The following is a 20440-nucleotide window of genomic DNA, read 5'->3' as shown; positions in this document are numbered from 1 at the left end:
CACCATGGACCAGGTCAGCCCTCAATATGCTTATAAGTATCAGCATTTCATTCAAAACATGTAAATCACATCTACTAATTTGCTCCATGGAAAAGGCAAAACTCCTTTTATAAGTGCTGAACGTCCAGGAATTTTAATCTAATGCCTTTGTATGCAAAATATCATGAGACATAACATGAAAAAAACATAACATAAAGCAGGGTGTTGTTTTTCTTATTTAAAAAAATTTCCCCCTGGGGGAATGAAAACGGTGAACTTTGTTACCTTCGTGCATTTTGGTATCCTTTTCAACATAAAAAGTCACAGATGCATAATATAAGAAAAAAAAGCACTTCACTCCAGTAAAATGTATTTACTTACATTATGATTCCTTAAACAGTATTTGTACAAAAACAAACAAGCATGAGCATCTAATTTATTAATGTTAAATGTTCCCTTCTCCATAAACAACATATCTATATCTATATACTATCTTAGTAAATACTGATATTCAGTGACAGATATTAATTCAACATTTATAAACCCTTATTTTTAGAATGCTAGAAAAGGGATACTGAAAAAAAAACAAAAACAATCTGGCAGCAGACAACCTGAAAGGTCTCTTTGCAGGAGTAAAAATGCATTACTGTCAGCTCAGTTTGAAGATGTGCTGTTCAGGATTTTGCCAAAACAATATTTTCTTCCAGAGACCACACTGAACCAAGTTTTCGCAGTACTGCCTGTGCAAACAAAATAAAAAAAAATCAATGTCTGATTTTTATATATTCATTTGGTTAAAATATCTTGAGAGAAATAATACTTTCAGTTCCAGAGAGATGGAAAATGTTGTCATCACTCCACATACAATCGTGTGCCATAGCTCATTGCTGTTGACAATGCTTTTTCCCCCTCACATAAACAGGAGATTGCACAGGAGAAATGCTCTTGATATCAAGGGGACCATATTTAGGTAATAAAAAGTGGCCTTGGCCTGACCTTGCCAACAATAGATAGCACCCCCTCGTTTGTCCTCTGTGAGAATCCACCCACATGTGACCTGGAGGAGATGAACACAAGTTCCACCTCAGGTGGTGAAACACATGAGGCTCACAGGGGTTAAAACCAACCACTAATGGTTCCAAGCTTAACCCAGCCGCAGGCTTCTCAGTACTGAGGACTCCGAGCAGCCGTGGCGGGCTTCAGAGCTGAGGTGAAAAACAATGGGAAAAATTGCAGGAAAACTGCAAGCGGCTGATAAGGATATACAGCCCCTGCAACGGAGAACCAGGTGACAAACGTGAATTGTTTGCCAGTATTTTTCTTCCCTTTTCAATTTGCCTCCTCTATGAAATGTCTGAGGGAGTAATCCCTGAGCTTCATTCCAGTTCCCTTGTCTGACACAGAGGTCATCATTCGCCTCCCCCACACCCTTTAACATTGTCAATGGATGCTGCTTGCTCCATTAAACAGCCACTTCATATGAATGACTACAGCTCACCCAGCAACCCAAAACCTCCCACTCAGGTGACTGCAAACAGTAAGACAGTGAAGAGAATTTGAATACACAAATGTCCCGCTAGCATGGTTTCTTTTGTCTACATGAAGATTCAAGTTCAGCAAATAATAGCATGATCCAGCTGACATTTTCAGTTGTGTGATTGATCACAAGTAAAATGCACCAGTACATCCCCTAAAAAATGTGTGGTACCAGAATAAACATGAATTTGCCGAAGAATTATTCAAACAGTATTTGTAGATTAATTATCCTAGGTAAGTCATGTTCTAAATTACAAACTGGTATCAAAAAGGAATAATTGAATCGGTCAATATTAGTAAGGTGTGATCTGCTGATTTATGAGCTGTGTGGGAAAAATTTGATTTCCAGGTGTCTTGTATTCATACTTTATTTTGATTGGTAGCTGTCATGTAAGTGTCAAAGCCTCCTTCAATCTTCTTGTAAAGTACAACTCCAAAAACAGACCTACAATTTTTTACTAAACATCATCGCTTTCTGTCTTTTAAAGAAAAAAACCTATATGACTTGTGGCATGAAGGGTTCCTACATTGTTAATTCTATCCTTATATGACCTTAAAAAATAAGCATGTGAACGCTGGTTTAGCAAGACCAGTATGATGGTGCAGTGGTTTGCACTTTGGTCGCACTGCAGGATAGCTATAGGTTTTCGGGATGATTTTGTCATTTTTGGTTGATCCCACCCTGGTTGCTTTGGCTCCCTCACACAGATCAAAAACATTTTTTTGAAGATAGAAGCTAGATTAGTTGTTTGTGGCTCTGCCTTTCACTCAGTTTTATCAGGGATTGGGACAAACTCACCTCTAGAACATAAACACAGGGATAGCAATGAATGGATCAGTGACGTGTAGTGACGTTCATGGCTGGTGAGGCACTGACGTCATCACAGTCAGATTTACAAACATGAACCCTATAGATCCACCATTTTATCGGCAGCAGTTGACGTGTTTTGTTTAAAATATCATGTCAGCATTCTTTGCATATACAAACTGTAGAGTATATAAAAGCACATGTAAAAAAACGTTTTTATCTCTTACCTTTACTTATAAATGAAGTCCATGCGCCGCTCATTCTGAAGCATCGATAACTTCCTTGTAGAAGTCTTCCGTTTCTTTCTTCAGTTTTAAAAGTCTCTCTGTCTCAATGGAAATCGCTACAAGTGAAGACCGTCGTCCTTGATCGGTCCTGTTCCGACTGTCTGTTTTGAGTCTTTTCGGTGCCGAGAATGAGCGCTCCGCCGCTGCTGTTGTTGCCGGAACAGTGACCACCAGCTGGAGCAACTTTGTCGCCTTAGAAACACTTTAAATGAGATCCTTTTGGGATAAAAAGTTGAGAGGCTGACCAGGAGATTTAAATTCATCCATCACCGTTTGTGAGCTATACAGCCCGATGAGATCGGCAAAATAATAGCTGTATGGCTGCACTTGACTTGCTAACTGTTTACTGTGGCTTGCTATTTTTAATTCTATTATTCTGTATCCGAGTAGTAAGAAGGATCCCTGGGATCAGCGGTGCCCCCTACCATGAGGCACCGTCACTGCCTGCCTCACTTAATGTCTCTTTGTAATCAATTTATGTTTACGAGAAACACATTACAGTTGTTGACAAAAAACATTCGACACATCAGCAAAACTATGGAAAATTAGTACATATATTAAAAGTGTTTTTTTTTTTAATAATGACATCCAAAGAGACAGCAATAAAGTCTCAGTGCATTGCATGGTAGCATAGTTAGCGGAATCATTGCGCAATCCATAGTGGGCACATCTGGTTGCTGCGTCACCGCACGTCTCTTCTTAAATGTGAATTTTTTTTAGCGATTTTGAAAAAATAACTAAAAATGGTGAAACTATGCGGAAAATCACAAAAATAAAATCACTGAATAATATAACCATTTACTTTATTTTTTCATTTTGCATTTTGTTCTGTCCATGATGACAGTTGAGGCCCGGCCTCCCCTGCCTCTACTGACTGCACGTCACTGGAATGGATTAAGTGAATTGTTTAAAACCAGTCCATGGTACAAATAACCACAGTATTAATTAAGTTAAGAGGATTGTGGACACAAACTTAAGGGGCAACATGGCTTAGGGGGTTTGAGCGGTCATCTTTAAAACCAAACATTAATGGTTTGATTCCTGTGCTTTTCCTCATCTGTCGAGGTGTTGCTGAGCTACGCGCTGAAGCCCGAACTGCTCCACTAGCTGGGTTAAAAGCAGAGGTCAAATTTTGCTGATGTTGTGCTGTATGAAACAGTAAGGTGGCTCTGAAATAGTGACAATAAAGGTGCTCTTTCTTCTAAAACTGTACTGTCGATATACCAGGGGAGGTTTACAAACAATAAATTATCATACTTGCCAGGGTCTAGTTCTTGTTTAAACATTTCTTGAATTCTGTAATATACCATTTGTCAATCGCAAAATTGAAAGGCCTTTCAAAACTGTGTATATACAGAGGGGCTATAATCATGCTGTCTTGGTGCTTGTCAACTGGCATTTATAAATCCTCCGCCCTTGCTAAAAGGCTGACCTTTACCACTTTCCCCTGGGCACACTTGCCTACAAGTTATTGGAGTTGTTTCTCAACTGTAAAGTCAAATTCTTGTTGTGAGCCCTGTGTCATGACCTCCATTTGCTTTTCCAGAGAAGACTCACTTGGTTTCACTAGTTAAGAGGTCCAATTAAAAGAGTACTGTATGTGTTCTTCAAGCTTGCTTTGAATCATTCTAACCAAGGGTGTTTTGCTGTCTGGTTCAGCCGGTTCACTACCTAGTTCCCCTACCAGCTACCAAAAATCACTACCTCCATCACCGTCACCAGGGGTGCTGCAGGGGATTTGGGGCTGTATTGGAAAGAATAACACTGGGGGCCGCAACACCTCAATGCCTCTTCTTTGATTCCCCCTTTCTATGGTCCCTGTCTGTCATGAGCCATGACGTTTGGCTTAACATCTCTAAAATATTGGATGGGACAGAATTTTTTCATTGAATTTCTTTGGTTGTCTTTCCACCACAGGTCATAACTGTACTTGGTAGTGACAACAATTTTTGATTTCATGCAGGAATGATGAGTTGAGGGGATGGGAGGGTGCACGACCTAATACAAACGGCTCTTCGTCCTCCTATAGCCCTAGGATTTTACATCAACCTTCACTAATGTGCAATTACACTTTAAACTGAGAGAAAATCACCTTGTAAAAACATTTGTCAAGTGAGCTGTTTTTCTGTTTTGGGTTGCTAATTAACAAGCAAATGGGAAGAGGGGTCCGTTTATATGTATTTACATATACATGAAAAAAAAAACATCTGCATAGCTTGGAGTGAGCATTACCAAATCCCTTTCATAAGTCTCTATTAGACCACAGTGACATGTAGTCCCTATCATTAAGCAATAATAGTTTACTTTACAGCTCATGAAATACAGAATCAACAAATTAAGCCCACTGATAGAGCTTGATGGCAAGTGAAACACTGTGGTGATGGTAGCAGTGGTGGTGAGGTTGAGGGGTTGGGGGCGGGGTAGGGGGCTGCAAGGCTTTATTGTGTCTGTCACATTAAACGATATTGCAGTCACACTCAGAGTAATGAAGATCTTCTCTAAAGTCATTTAAAAGTCAAATCATCACTGTCTGTGAATATCAATGATGTGTAATAGCAAGAGCGAGCCTGCGGGTTCAGAAGCGGATGAGGGGTAGAGAGAGGAGGGAGTCAGGGCAGTGGGAGTCAGGAGTCAGGCAGTTGGCAAGCTCGCCGTGGACACAGAGGTGATAGATAAAACAATGAGGCTGGAGATGTTGTTTGGCTCATGGGATGAAACTGCGAAGGCAGAAGCATGTACTGTATAGTGTGGAACCCTGGTGTATTTGGCCTTGATATCGTGTGCGTATGTGTGTGTGTGTGTGTGTGGTTTAGAAAGTGGATGAGACAGAAGCCATGGATATGAAGATGGAGGACTCCCAAGTGTGGGTTCCTGCCGAGGAGCCCATCGTTAACCCAGCCTTTCTCTTCAACTCCAAGATCTGGGAGATTTGCCAGGCGCTGCCCATACACTGGATCCATCCCCTGGGTGGTAAGAGCAGAGGGCATCTCTGTGTCTAAACACATCCTATTTATACTCTCAGTGGGGGGCATCCGAAAGACCATATACTGTAGATGCCCATGGAGACTGCAGTGATGAAAACATTCAAATCCTGAATAGTCTTCAGATAACAGTGCAAAAGCATAATTTTAAAAAGTTTAAGACATAGAAATTCCAGTGACCACGAAGCACCTCATGCATATTATGTATGGTGTGGCAAGCATCTCGTAATATATCATCATTTATGTAATTATATTTTTCAACTATTATAAGTAATATAATATACGGTTTGGCATCAGATATTTTCATGAGCATAAGTATTGATTTGTATGTTATTGAAAAAAAACATACAAAGTATGATATAGTCATTGGGTTCTAAGTAAAGTAAAACTTGTCATTAATGTATTTCAAGGTATGTGAATCCACATTGTTATCAAGCAAATCAAAAAAGATATTTGATGGAATTGCGTAGAATATTTTGAAATGAACATCACTGTTCATTTGATCAGTGAAGATAATCTTTTTCATGGTTGTTAAGGAAAATCTCATGAAATCATTTGACAATTTGAGTACTACAAAAAATGTTGTTTTAGTATCACAGTTGATGCACTATTTTGGTTTAAGCATGAAAAAGTGACTTCCTGCTGCTACAGAATGTTTGTTTTAACACCAAAATTTTGTTTCAGAGCGTCATAATTGATGTTGCAAAAATTCAAAACTGACAAAAGTCGCGAGGCTACGAAATTTTTCTGCCTTCCTCCGTATTCAGATGCTGAATTTCATGAGGTGGGAAATGTGGACACGCCGGATGCAGAGGTCACTGGTCAACGTTTCACCCGTGATGTTCTGGACCACCCTGCAGTAAATGATTATGTAAGTGTGGCCACTCTGCAACATATCAAGGAAGGACCCCATCATAAGATACAGTGGAGCCACTTCAATTAGCTTAAGCTCTGCCCCGACTCTTTCTGCATATAAATCGCTCACTAATTGATGTTAAAACTGACTTTGTGCACCAGAGGGCAGAGCAATAGCTCTATATATCTGTTTAAGTAAGGCCAGTTCATTGAAGACTCCCTTAATGTCTCTCCATTAATTGAGAAGAATATCCAGGCTTTCAAAGGAAGCAACTTATGCCTAGAGCGCCCGTTGGTACCTTTTTTTTGGGTTCTCTTTTATTTATTTAGTGAGTTATTTATTTATTATCTGAACCTTTATTTAAAAAGGATAGAAGTCTTTTGAGCCACTCAAAAGGACTGTGCAGACAGAAACCATCGAGGTCACTTATTTCAGTGCAGATTATTGCAGATCATTTATTAATTATTAATTTTAATTATAAAAACGTATTAGAAGAATATGAAGGCTAAGTGTCATCGTTTGGCATACCGCATACAAAGCACTCAATACTGTATGGTTAATTATCCTTGACTCTGGCCTTAAATATATTGCGCACAGGCACAAAGATAGCCGAAAGCATGCATACACATTTTCATTGAAGCAAAGTCAAACTCTATCTCTCTCTCTCAAACCAGTAAGAAACGGTAAAAGATGTATATAGAAATGAGACGCTCTATAATGAGGACATTTATCAGGTCTATTCCAGAAACACCTTTCCCCAATTCTTAAATTTCACCCATCTTCCATGTCTTCTCCTTCATCATCTGTGACAGGGAAGCAGTGCTCTGCAATTAAAACATACCAGGGGATGAAAAACCCCACAATCCTTTTGAAATGTTTTGCCTCTATCAGCTGAGTAATGCATACCCCACAATCCATCCCAGCACAACATCCAAGCAGAGCGTTTGTGAGTCTGGTGATAACAAAGGGCTTTGTGACCAAGCAGAGGCCAGGCAGTAGACTGTAATTGGTAGACTGAACTCCAGTTCATGCCAGTGGGATGCCACATGTGTTAGCAAATCCAATTTTTTTTTCTTCATCTTCTTCACTCAGAGCCACAACTCATGTAAATCTGCACAGTCAGAAAACACCTTCCTCTAAGAACACGGTTTGCCACTGGCTCTCATTTTGTGTGTGTGTGTGTGTGTGTATGTGTGTTTTATTTGGAATCCTTTCCTCTATCATAATCAAACACCCACAGAAACCCAAAACAAGCATTCCCTTGATGCCGTTTCTCCCCACAGTGCACGTTTGTAAAGTGGGATAATTGTCTTGGTCCTTGGGACACGGGTTGGTAGATATATGAAGTTGACCACTTGCGCAGCTGCTACGTCAGAAAGCGGTGGGTTTCAGTGGTGGCCTGGAAAATTTCAGACTGAATAACTACCATCTGACAAGGCTGATCGGATGGTGCTTCTGTCCTTGACCCACAACGCAAGTATGTGTTGACAATAACAGACGGCCTCGTTGTAAAAAAAAAAAAAATGTTAATGGTCATAAACCATGCAAACAACTTCAGTGTGTGATTCTACCTGTGCCTATGTGCTTTTGTGACTATAGTGGGTATACTTTGCAATACCGCGAGATTCAGGGTCAGACTGGATTTCATTTCCTGTATGGAACATTTGATAGAATTAATAGATCATTACATTGACTCGTTGGGCCTTCGGAGGAATCTTTACATAGAAAAACCAAATCTCCTTATCACATTGGTAAACTGCCAGAATTTACAGAATTGAAATGACTATCTACATATTCAATTATACCTAAATTCATTCCACCCTTCCGCAGAGCACAGTAAGATCAAAATCTGAGTTCAGGACAAGCAGCAAATCATTCTTGCGTCGCACTGTCCTGTGTGTCTACATGAAATCCTTTTCAAATACAAAGCAGGGCATGAGACAGAAATCTTATCTCTGCTGTTTTGATCCTGGAATGAAAGGATGCTATGAGATTTAATAACACATCTAGGCATGTGCTTCAAGCTCATGAAGAGCTGTAAGCAGTGTGTGTGAAATAACGCCAACAAGTGTGGAGATTAGAGGAGTCGTGCTTTGATTCGTTACATCTTATTGAATGGCTTAGGCAGGTTTCTACTCTGCAGACTCATTCATATCCAGCGCCTCATAAAATGCATAGAGGTGTTTGTGTGCAAGCGTGTGTGTGAATGTGTTTGCAGGTGTTTGTGTGATGAAATCAGATGCAGCAAGAGGGTAATGGCTTTTACTCTTCATTAATGCTGCTTGTTTGTGAGTGACTGCCTAGATTTCCCAAGGTGAACCATTCTTATCACAGCAGCATCCCTCTAGAGACAGCAACTCAAAGCCAAAGTGATTAATATGTGCCCTCCGTTTTAAAAGGATAGCTCTGATTAATTGTCTTTAAGGCACAATGCAGCCTGTTGATCCCGCTTTTTTTAAGCAGCAATTTTTTGAATATTTCTTCCGTTCTCATGCTGGAGTTGGAGTTTTAGTAACATCGCAGTTTGGTGTATGAGAAGCAAATAAGATCATCTTTGGTCCACTGACAGCTTTCAATAAGAGTGCTGTTAACAAGCCTTTGACCTGAAATTTGACTGAACAAATCTTAAATATGTTTTGCACCTGTTGTAGTCATAAATCAAATGCGCCGATCCAAAACACAATCGTTGGGTGTGTCTTAAAGTCTTTTTTACTCATTTTACTCCATGTATCACAATCTTCTCCAAACCTTCTTGTCGCAGCAACTAGACTTGAATTTCCTCACTTGAATACCCCTCACACCTCATCCAAGAGGCTTCTTCAGTTCTAATGACCTGTGGGGCGTTTCCGAAAATAACTGCCAGGATTTTGGGGCGGATATAGGTTATGGTGGCTTGTTATGTAAATGTAAGACTTGATTGGTAAAAACTAGGTCTAAGGGGGTTGTTATGCTAATGTCGCTCGTTGGGACAAAAGAGCAACTTTTGTCGAATTACTTGGATTGGAATGTGAAAAGGTAAAGCGGTTGCTTTAAGGTAAGCAAGGTAAGATAAGGTAAAGGTTGGTAAACATTTCAAAAACGTATAATGCCTGACTGGGATCGATACCAAGACGGATTTGCACACACAGACCAGGCCCATCTGCACTCTCCAAACAATCAGGAAAGATTAACCACCAGAAGCAGCCCCCCCGTAACAGCCACATGAGCCTCAGTTCATGTGATTCAACAGGTTTCACTCCTTTGTTTAGCTTTAACTTTTCACATTACAATCCAGGTAATTCCACAAAAGTTGCTCCTTTGTCCCAACGAACAACACCCCGCATAACAACCTCCTTAAACCTAGCTTCTGCCATTCAACTCTTACATTGGCATGACACCATACCCTATACCCGCCCAAAACCCTGGCAGTTATATTCAGAAACTCCCCACAGGTCATTAGAACTGAAGAAGCCCCACAGACTAGGGATGAAATGTCCTCACGTGAAGAAATTCAAGTCCGGTTGCCACGACAAGAAGATTTCGACAAGAATTCATCATGACCGGGATGACAGAGAGCCTCCACAGACATGTATCACATTGAATGCCATTACTTATTTTTATGTGCGTTTGGTGATGAAAATACAGGATGACAACTAAGCAAAAGATATAATCTGTGTAGGCCTCTTGTGAGCAACTCTCCCGTGATAGGGAAAATTAAAATAGCCACTTATTCCCTTATTTAAGCTAAAGGGATTCAGCCATATGTTCCTGCAGGTCCTGTCTCCTCAAACACTACCAACACTCGTATTCCCAGCAGCGGATATGTTTTGTTCTGCACTATTGCCTGTAGCTTACTCATTGTAAATGCTTTCAAAGCATTATGCCACTTTGTTCTGAATGTGAAGGCAGCACAGGCCCGTCAACCCATGGATCCAAGCAGTTTAACAAGACAGAGCCAAAATGTCTCTGAGGATTAATTTACTAAAAGAGATTGAAATGTGGTCAAATGCAGACGGAGGGCAGTTGCCATCTCAACTCTCGCGGTGAGTTAAGTGGCACTTCTCCGAACCCCATTAGGAGTTGCACGCGATCAAAGGCATGGCACTCAGCCTCCACGAGCCTACGAGGGCACGAACCAGCCAGCACAATGGAAAAATCCAAGGCCCATTAAATCTACCCAATTTACCTTTCGTTTGGATTTCAATTGGCCCCTCTATAAATTCAGAGTCAGCCAGGAAGAGCAAATGAAAGAATCCTTGTTAGGCGATCATTAGTCTGCTAATTGCTTTAGGAATGTGCCACGCACTTAAAGTCAAGGTCAGAGGGAGGGTGCCAAGACATGTGGTGCTCTAATTTGAATGCTCTATTGGAGGAGGGGCTGCCATTTGGTGCAAAGAGACAGCTTCGGTTGAGGGAGTTAAGAGGTCAGAGATGAAAGAAATAGTGTAATTATGCCGGTAACTATGTTCCATCCAACGTTAGAGCTGTTGGATGGAAGATACTGGATCCAGAAATACTGCTATCTCTGGCATAAAAAGGTCAAGAGTATTATATCATGGTTTATTCCCTAGAGCTTAAATCAAGCTCTCTCACTTTTACTGCTATCTCAATCCCTTTGTCATTCTCATTAGCCATAACACAACTTTGGATTTTACATCAAATCAGTTTTTTCCCTCCTGTTTTTTCCCTCCAATACGTTTTGATGATGTGCAAGTGAGCGCAGGCTCATCAATTTAAACTATGAGTTGCTGTACTTTCTCAACCTCTGCGTTAATCATAACCTCTCCCAATCCTGTGTGTTCTGCAGCGAGATGCTGAAACGGAGCTCGATAATCGTCTGGATGATAACGGTTACTGCTGCCAGTACTGTCGCCGGGGTTACCGCTTCTGCCGGCGTTACTATGAACCCCTAGGTGGATTCAACCCATGGCCTTACTACTACCAAGGAGGTCGTGTCATCTGTCAGATTGTCATGCCTTGTAACTGGTGGATCGCCCGAATGCTCGGGAGGGTTTGATGAGGGTGTCTGCTGTTAACTAAACTGTCAAAGTTGAAAACTTAGTGCCAGTCAGTCATTCAAACAAAAATCCATTTGGAGCTTTTTTTAGTGTAGTATTGATACAGTATGTTTCTTTTGCTTAGCCGTTTTCTTGCTTATTTGGTTTTCCTTTCATTTTACTTTGTGTAAGGATTATAATTAAGTAAGAAAGATTAACTTTTTGTTTTTCTTAATATATACACACCAAAGCATAATTTCTGTTTCTCTTATTCATTTTGTAATCAATTTATATGTACATATACACAATGGCATGTTATAGATATGAATATTTCATAACACTTCATAAAGTGCTATCAAATTACATCACATGTTTATAAATATAATTTGTTTTCTTTATTCTCGGCTGCTCCGTTCAGCGGTAGCCACAGCAAGTCATCTGGCTCCATCCAACCCTATTCTCTGCATCCTCTTCTCTCACACCAGCTAACGTTGTACCAGCTGTCACTGTTTTTAAGTGCAATTACTGCATTTGTAAACACTCACTATAAATATAATATAAATATCACTCAATATGAATTCAAGATTTAACATTTTCAATGGAGTCTTAGAGATGAAAGCTGTCAATTCAAATGGATTCAAAGTTACATAATGAAGTCTTCAAGTTTAAAAGATGCATACACAAAAGCAGAGATTGACATATGTCTATATTATAAAGAGGACTAGCATTGAATTCAATGACTCAATTTACTTTATGCAAATTAGGGAGGAAAAAAGAAGACCCAAACCAAAAAAGAATGTGAGCATTATGTCAATAAAGTTGCAGCAATTAAGCTGCTAAACAAAGAATATGGTCATACATCTTTTCATGTTCATGCTTTGACAAATCTTCTCTGTTTAACTGTGGTACACAAGTCACAGGATCAGAGATGCACAGATCTAGGGTGTCCTTTTTTGATGTTAAGTTATCCCCCTTTGTTTTCGTTGTTGTTCCAATCCACGCATAGCTTTACATGGTGCCACTGTTCAAACAGTCTGTTTTTGCAGAGACATTTTAAAGCTGAAACACCACAACTCAATCTGTCAAGCTGAAATAGTCACTGAGGGAGGCACAGACACACTCTCGTCAGAATGACAAAAGGTGCGGTAGCAGAGTATCCAATCTATATGATATATTCAGTCCAAACGAGGACACACGTGTTGTCATAGATTGTTTTGAAGTCTTTTGTATACTTCTTCCAATTAAAATTTCATTGTATGAACAACCTTAGTTGTCCTACCTTATATGAAACAATGTGATTTAATATAAAGAAACTTAATACCCTGGAGTGAAGCTGATGTGATGTGGGTTTGAACAAATGCAATTCATTGAAAAGACATCTCATTCTGTCCGTTACACACCGCTCATTAGTAGAAACATTAAGAGCTGTGAAGCAAAAAAAAAGAGAAAAATACTATGTTACTGTCTGTACTTCATTCTTAGGCTCTCCTGTGTTTCTGATGCAAAATAATGCTTGTGTACAGCAACACAAAAGTATTTCTCTCGGTAAGTGAATCAGGGTGTTGAATCATATCTTGTCAGTATGATATCAATGTCAGTGTCATCAATAATATTTTCCTGCAAAAAGCATTTTGTGAGGGCAAAACATATTACTCCATATAAGTGATTTATGGAAATGCACATAAAGTTCAGACTACAACCCAATGGTTATTTTTAAAATCAATAATGTCAGACAGCCCAGAGCAACATGTCAAGCAAAAAAAATTAAAGCTTGGGTTAACAAATACAATAATTGCAAACATATTTCAAATAAACAGTTGAGTATACGGCAAAGCCCCCAAGGCCGCTCTAAAATAAAGTTCATACAATACTGGTTCATATAATTAATTACGCACTATTTCACATCAGCTTGTCAAATATTCAGTAAACGGACGGATCCAGTATGCTTTGCAGTCACAGTGATGAGGAATGGTATAAAGGGATATTTTTTGCAAGATTGTCAGTTGTTGATTTTCTATCTGCCAAGGTCTCAGCAGACTCTATGGACTCTTTTGTGTAGTTTTGAGAATAAATTGCCGCAGAAGCCCTGAGAGTCATTTTGAATGGGATGGCTTACCCTGACTGGAGAGATTGCTACAGATATTAAAGCTGGTTCCCTAAGAGCATCTTGTGTCTGTTGGGACAAAGGTTAAATAAGAACTATAAAAGTCAAGCTTTTAAGTACAGATGTTTACGCTTGAAAACAAATCATACTAAAATATTCATAAGGAAAACTGATGCCCTGCAAATTTCCAGAAGAAATTTAGAGCTTATTAAAAGAATTATAGCTCAACATCCGTATAATCTAGTGTTCAAGGCTTGACTTTCAGAAATACAGTCCTTTGAGATAACAACAGGTTAAAGCTTGGTTGGTAAGTCTTTTTGAAAATGTTTTTGATGAAAATTTTAGATTTCATGGCATTAGTCCTCCTCCCACAGAAAAAAAACGAAATGATAGGAGATCAACCTGTACTTATGCTTTATTTAGTACAATTGTGGGGAATTTTCCAACACATTTTCCAACACATTATATTCACATCTGAACATATGTTTATGTAAAATGGATTAACTGAACCGGGCAGAGTTCATTCAAAGTTCCAAAATTCTTTACTTAAGTTAACCAGCAGGGTTATACAGGTGAAAGTAGTCCAATGATAAAAAACAGTTCAACAAAATTAAATCATACACTTACATGCAGCACTGGGGAGCATGGGGGAGCACGGGATTCACTGGTAGTCATGACAATCTAGCAAGGTATGGGTGTGGCACAGGGGCTTAAATAGAGGCAGAGACAGTTTGGTGATTATTTGTGCAATAGGCGTTGACAAGAAGAGATGAGAGATTGAAGGCATGAATACTGATTTCAATATAAAACAGGACCATGAACCATAAAGATAAAGTCCTGATCTGGATTCGTGTTTGCTTATTTAAATAACAAAAAATCTCCTGATATCAAAATGTCTGTGAGCAAAACATCCCAGATGACTTTGTTAACACCTTGCAAGACAGCCTCTGCCAAGTGATTGTGAGCGCATGAGTATGTATGTGTGTGCATGTGTGGGTGTGTTTCGAGGTTGAAGAAATGCAGTGTAGATGAGGTGTTAATCACTTTAAGTGCTGCTAAATTAAAAAGACACTATGATAAAAAAAAAAAAACTACATTTATTTATGAATTTGAATTAAAAGACAGCACTAGGCTATTCGAGTGGCAGATTATTTGGTGGCATTTGATTAGCTTTCGAAAATGGAAAAAAGATGATGAATAACTCAAAATAAAATTGTATCTGATTGTTCATGTCAGTCTATTTAAAATGTGGCGGTGAATTGACAGCCCTATCATGTTTGCAGAGGATCTGTACTGTTTCTCATTAGATATGAGGAATATCTTTGAGTCTGTGATAGTACTGTAATACTCCTCCCTTGCAGATATAATGCAAGAATTAATCTCAAATGAAGCTTTTCACAGTTTTCTCATGTGTTTACACAGTGTCTAGGAAAGCGGCCGCAAGCACTTATTTTTTTATCACGTGTTTGATGAGGGGAGGAAGCAAGGTTGACTGCCCTACTTGACATAGTGCCTAACAGGTTAGTGTAGTTCAAGGAATTTCCCCTACCTGGTTCGGGGAACGGCCTCTTTCAATGAAGCTCACATGTGAATTGATTCCTTTTGTTACCGATAAAAAATGCGGTGGTTATTTTCGTTTCAAATAACTGATCAATTGTTTGGTTCGTGAGCTGCTATTGCGGGGAGGAGAGGGGCAAAAACTAATGTATAAAGAGGGTGTATTTAGATTATTGACCTGAAGGAATAGTTACTCCTTTTCAGACTGAGACGAAGGCTCTGCTATACAGCAGGTGTATTACCAGTGCCATCTTGTGGCGTTAAAGTGTTCTTCACGCAGAAAAAACCACTGCAATCAGATGTTGTTTTTCAACTTTTTTCTCCTGATTTAATTAATAAATGATTATTTCATCATCTTAATATCCTGGGTTTAAAAAAATCAAAGCAAAACGAAAAAAAAAGAAAAAAAAAGATTGTCAGTTCAAAATAATATACAGCTGCGGTGGCTGGAGCACTGCAGTTACCCTCTTTTCTTTTTAATGTTGTAGTTAGTCTTGTGACCTGATGGTTAAATAAGCTCTCCCTGTACTGTTCCTGCTACAGGCTAGAGGCACAATAATGTCAGCCATCATCCTTCAACTGTTCCCGCTGTGAGAGGCAGCATGGCACAGCAGTAAACACTCGCGCTGTGTCAGTGGCTGCAGGCGACACAGAAATAGTCCTCCTCTCCCAGGACCTGGCTCCTGCTCCATCTTCAGGGTTTCTGACTCATTAACTAAAGAAATAGCTCAGATATAATGGCTGTTAGTGGCCTTTCGTTATTTTAGTTATCCATAACAACCGCCGCTTACCATTTGGCAGGCAATCGATAAACCACTGAACAGTGAAGCAAAGTGTCTGGATGTAATGGTGGGTTGTTCGTTAATGAATGTGTGTAACTCATGTGGTGTTTTTTGCCATTTGTAAAAGGCAGATGGGGTCATGCTGGAGTGAAAGAGGTTGCAGTTGTGACCATCATTGAACCTCTGTTTATGTGTGCGTGTGTGTGCACGCACGCGTACATGCATGCATGCATGCACGGTGAACTCAATGGCAAGTTTGGATTGTTTAGTTCACAGCTGTGTGTATGCGTGTGTGTGTGTGTGTGTGTGTGTAGGTGGAGCCAGGCACAGCATGCATGCCCTTCTGCCAGACAGCTCCCTCAGTACCCACACACAAGCACCCTGACCACACACACACACATTCAGACACACACACCAACATTACACATGCTCTAACAGAATTAGTGTAAGTCAGTTTCACTCTGCGGTTGTGGTGACAGGCTCGAGTGTCTTCAGCTCTGGGCATGTCACATGCTAATGTATTCATCCACCCACAGCAACCAGAGAAGCAGTGCTCTTAAATACAGTCCAATCAGTCTCTGCATATGGTAATGGTTCCAATCCAGCTTCCAACAGTAGCTGTTTCCTTTCTTCAAATGCCATGTGGATGTAGTCCCCTGAAGCTGATAACAGCCCAGCAAATATCACTTTGAATTTTAAGGCGAAAAAACTTCAGTTATCTGGGGAACAGAAATTCAATTTCTCTTTCAACCCATTATGAGCCATTAGTTTCAAAACTGAATTTCATTTGCAAATATATCTTGAGACATCCATCCATTCTCCTTGTCTCATAATTTATAAAATAAAATAAATGATTTGTCTGCAGTAGTGCAACAAACAAAAAGATATTCAAGGAAGAAATATTATTCCTTTAATCTGTAAAAGTTTTTATAGTTTTGGTTGATTTTATCAAAACTCAATTCTATATTCAGCATATAGGAGGCCATTCACAATCCAAGTCATAAAGATGCCACATTGAATAAACAGTAGACAGACCTCAACATCGTACACTGAACTTTAAGCAGGAGACTGGGTAGAATCAAAGACAAATACAAAGCAAAAAAGCAATAAGACTTCCAGATTTTTCAAAATATACCCAGTGTAATTATTGATTGTCAAAATGTGTGCATAGACAGAAACGTATGTATACATTCAGAGTGCCTTTGCAGACCCCAAACCACTTTACAGATACAGGGTTGTAAAGCAGTGTTTAACTACTGTCCTTGAATGCGAGTGTAGATAAAAGTCAGTATGTCTGCAGGTACACTCTAAAGAAAAACACAGGCAGATTTGGTACCACTACGGGTCTGCGTGGCTTCATCCTCGGCCGGGCCACGGGACCAATCGAATAGCTGGCCCGAGAGGTCCTCAACGTGTCGGAACAGCAAATAGAGAAGGCACAGATTTGAATGACCCAAGTACAGGACCAAGAGTGGAGAGGAGAGGGAACCTTGAAGCAGCACTTATACATTTGTGTACCAAATAACCAAGGAAAATAGATTTATTGATTAATACATTTGCTACTTTTCTTCAGGCCTACCAAGTGCACAGATCATCAAATATTTGAAGTATTGCCCTGACAGCTAAAAAATGTTAAAGAGGTACAGTATGTCTGCTGAAAAGGAGGAACCAACGAACATAATTTGTGTGTTCATAACAAACACGCCCGAAGATATCTACAATAGGATATAAGAGAAAGCTCTCACCATTTGAGCCTTTGACTAATAAAAAACAAAAACAAAAAAAAACTAAAGCTGACGGATTATATGAAAGGCTGCACAATTGAAAAACTGCCCTTAAAAATAACATTTAAGCTTTTTGATATTAACACTCATGTTCTTTGTATAGTCCCTCATGTCTACACATGAAAATATAATAAAATGTGCCTATATTATATAGAATTTAGAAATTCACAAAATAAATAAATTTGCTATGGCCATAAAATTACATTTCACAAACATATACATACATACACACACACACACACATATATATATATAAATATATATATATATATATATATATTCACATACATATACATGTCTGTGTGTGTGTGTGTGTGTGTGTATGTATACATATATACATATATACACAAATACATGTATACATGTTTTTGTGTGTGTGTAGAGGGAAAGTGAAGGTATGAGAAGAGAAAGCAGGAGAGACTACACACACACGCACACGCACACACACACAAAAACACAGAGCGCGAGTTTGAGAGTGTAGGAATGTGTTTGTGGAGAGAAACTGAGATAGCCAGAGAGAGAAAAGAGGGTAAGAGCAAAAGGGAGATCCATACTGTACATATTCCATTTCATATAAACGGGATTTAAACCTTTGTGAGATACACACTTCTGTGTCAGAGGCTGTTAAAATCTGTTTTGTCTCGTATAGTCTCTTTCTATAAATGCCTCCCAATTTGCTGTGCCTTGGTCTGTAGCCACAGCCACACTTTTGATGGTGACTGTTCATGGTCTACAGAAAATGCCCATTTCCAGAGTAACACAAGAGTTTTAAGGCCAGAGGCTGTAGAAGTGATGTGTATACCGTTATCTTTACTGTGAAAATAAATCAACAACAAGTTCTTAAAGTCTGAAAGTCAGAATACCCATTGGTCCGTTGTTATGGCATTTACAAAGGAGAGTATAAAGTTGTTGAAACTTCTTGTAAGGCACTCTTCAATCAAACTGAGATGTGTTTTATTCTCTGAATCTGACACTATCATACAGAATCCATCATGTATCCATGAGAACAGGAAACAGCGAGGGGTTTTGAAAATGTACTCTTTCTGCATGTCCTCACAAGTCATGTCATCGCACCATTTCACATTAGATCCCCTGTTACGGTTTGTTGCGTTCTTGAATACAAAACAAAAGCCCCTTGAGAAATACAAGTCCAATGTATGGTGTGCAAATGACAAACTGGCACATGGTACATTAGGATCCCTGGTTTATACAATGCCTGTTCTCCTGGAGGGGAAGAAGTTCTGTATGCATGCATATTCGTGTGAATCTTTTTTCGTAATGTAAGGGTTCCTGTGGGATAGCTGAAACTCTGAAATGTTATTTAAAAATATTAAACACTCCCTTGATTTCTTTTATTTTCTTCTTTTTAAATTAGGCACATCGTCATGAAATATAAGAGTAAACAATTAAATCCTGAGGCTGAACTGAACAACCTTTATGAGCTACACGACAAAATCCCTGGCTCTGATCTTTGATCAGATCACAGTGGTAAAGCAAAATCTCAAATCTGCGGTCAACATAGATTCAAATTCCGGTTTTGGTTGAAGGTGGTTGTGACAAAGAGTCATTCTGTCCTAGGCCTCTTGAGGCTCTGCCTTCATCTGGATAAAGTCTGCAGGTAGTTGGACAGAGAGTGGTAGCTCTTGCAGGCGCTTGATTCCCTGCTCAGGTTGCAGTGACATCTCCCCACGTACTTCCAGCTCCTCCACAGGGGTCAGGCCCTCACTATGTCCATTAATTATAGTTTCATTGTCAGGCTCCTGGCCCTGACTTTGACTGGTATCAATGATCACAGTCCTGTACTGCAACTCCGCTTCACCTACCAACATCTCTTCCTTCACAAATGTATTTGCCAAGAGTGATGGATCACTGTTCACCATTGACTGGAAATAGCCACCGTCCAGCATTTCCTCCTTGACTTGCAGCCCAGGGAAGTCGCTGGATTTAAGCACAGTGGCTATTACAGAGCCAGGCTGCTGTGCTACCATGGTCTGCCCACAGGTTGTGTTGATTGTGACCAGGCGGGGGAGACTGTTGATGTTTGAAGAAGTGGTATTAATGACTCCCGGAGGGGAAACGCTGGAAGATGTGGCAGAGGGGAGAGTGGAGGAGCTGAGACTGGTGACCAGGAGCTGCTGAGGGAGACCATCCTGAAGGCTGTTTGCTCCACCTGCTACAGAGGCTGTATGGATTGCAACCACATCCTTACTTCCTGCAGTGTTGGTGGGCATGGTATGGAGAATAACTCGCGAGGTGGGTGAGTTGCTGGAATCCCCACTACTCAGAACAGTGGGGAGTGGCACAGGCTGAAGAGAGCCAGAAGATGTCAGGACCATGGGAAGGGATGCAGATGCACTGATGGTTCTGAAAAGGTAAAAACAGAGTGACTTGGACCACATATAACCGCAACTTTTTCCTGTGCTTTTTCAGTTTCTATGACTGAGCTCAAGCCGTTGGATATTCAATTTCTATTTTAACAAAAATTGACTTGGATTATTTTTGATTGAATCATATAATCATTTAACCATTGAACAGCTGTGATGCCAAACAGCAATATTAAGGTTCTTATTAATATAACAAACAGCACTGTCAGCCGTGCAGCTGAAATCATTATTCTCCTTGTTTCCCAGCTGCAGACAATGTTTAACTACTTGCGCTCAGATACAGACAGCAGAGCCAAGAACCCGCTCAGGCATAGACACCACTGTGCACTTGGAAAACAAACAAACAAATAAAACAAATAAATAAAATTTTCTGCACGTACATCTTATTTGATTGCGTTATACAGTG

General features: G+C 39.8%; 2 protein-coding genes across 7 annotated transcripts in view; one reads left to right on the top strand and one right to left on the bottom strand.

The window, feature by feature from the left end:
• The window catches only part of tnmd (tenomodulin), a 55076-nt gene extending 42070 nt beyond the window's left edge, over positions 1–13006 (top strand). Inside the window, exons 5-7 of the mRNA XM_086158291.1 lie at positions 5424–5580; positions 6359–6462; positions 11234–13006. Coding sequence (XP_086014417.1) covers positions 5424–5580; positions 6359–6462; positions 11234–11443 — 471 coding nt within the window. The 3' untranslated portion in view covers positions 11444–13006. The remainder of the gene's footprint in view (positions 1–5423; positions 5581–6358; positions 6463–11233) is intronic.
• Positions 13007–18440: 5434 nt separating this feature from the next.
• elf1 (E74-like ETS transcription factor 1) overlaps positions 18441–20440 on the bottom strand; it is a 37927-nt gene continuing 35927 nt past the window's right edge. For all 6 annotated transcript variants that reach the window (XM_086157917.1, XM_086157918.1, XM_086157920.1 and 3 more), the window contains one exon: positions 18441–20014. In XM_086157917.1, coding sequence (XP_086014043.1) covers positions 19225–20014 — 790 coding nt within the window. In that variant the 3' untranslated portion in view covers positions 18441–19224. The remainder of the gene's footprint in view (positions 20015–20440) is intronic.

Source organism: Fistularia commersonii, chromosome 13 (assembly GCF_037954325.1).
Source record: "Fistularia commersonii isolate RoL2024-O1a breed Wild chromosome 13, RoL_Fcom_v1.0, whole genome shotgun sequence".
NCBI lineage: Eukaryota > Metazoa > Chordata > Actinopteri > Syngnathiformes > Fistulariidae > Fistularia > Fistularia commersonii.
Note: the sequence above shows the minus strand (reverse complement) of the source record. Positions and strands in the feature narration are given on the sequence as shown.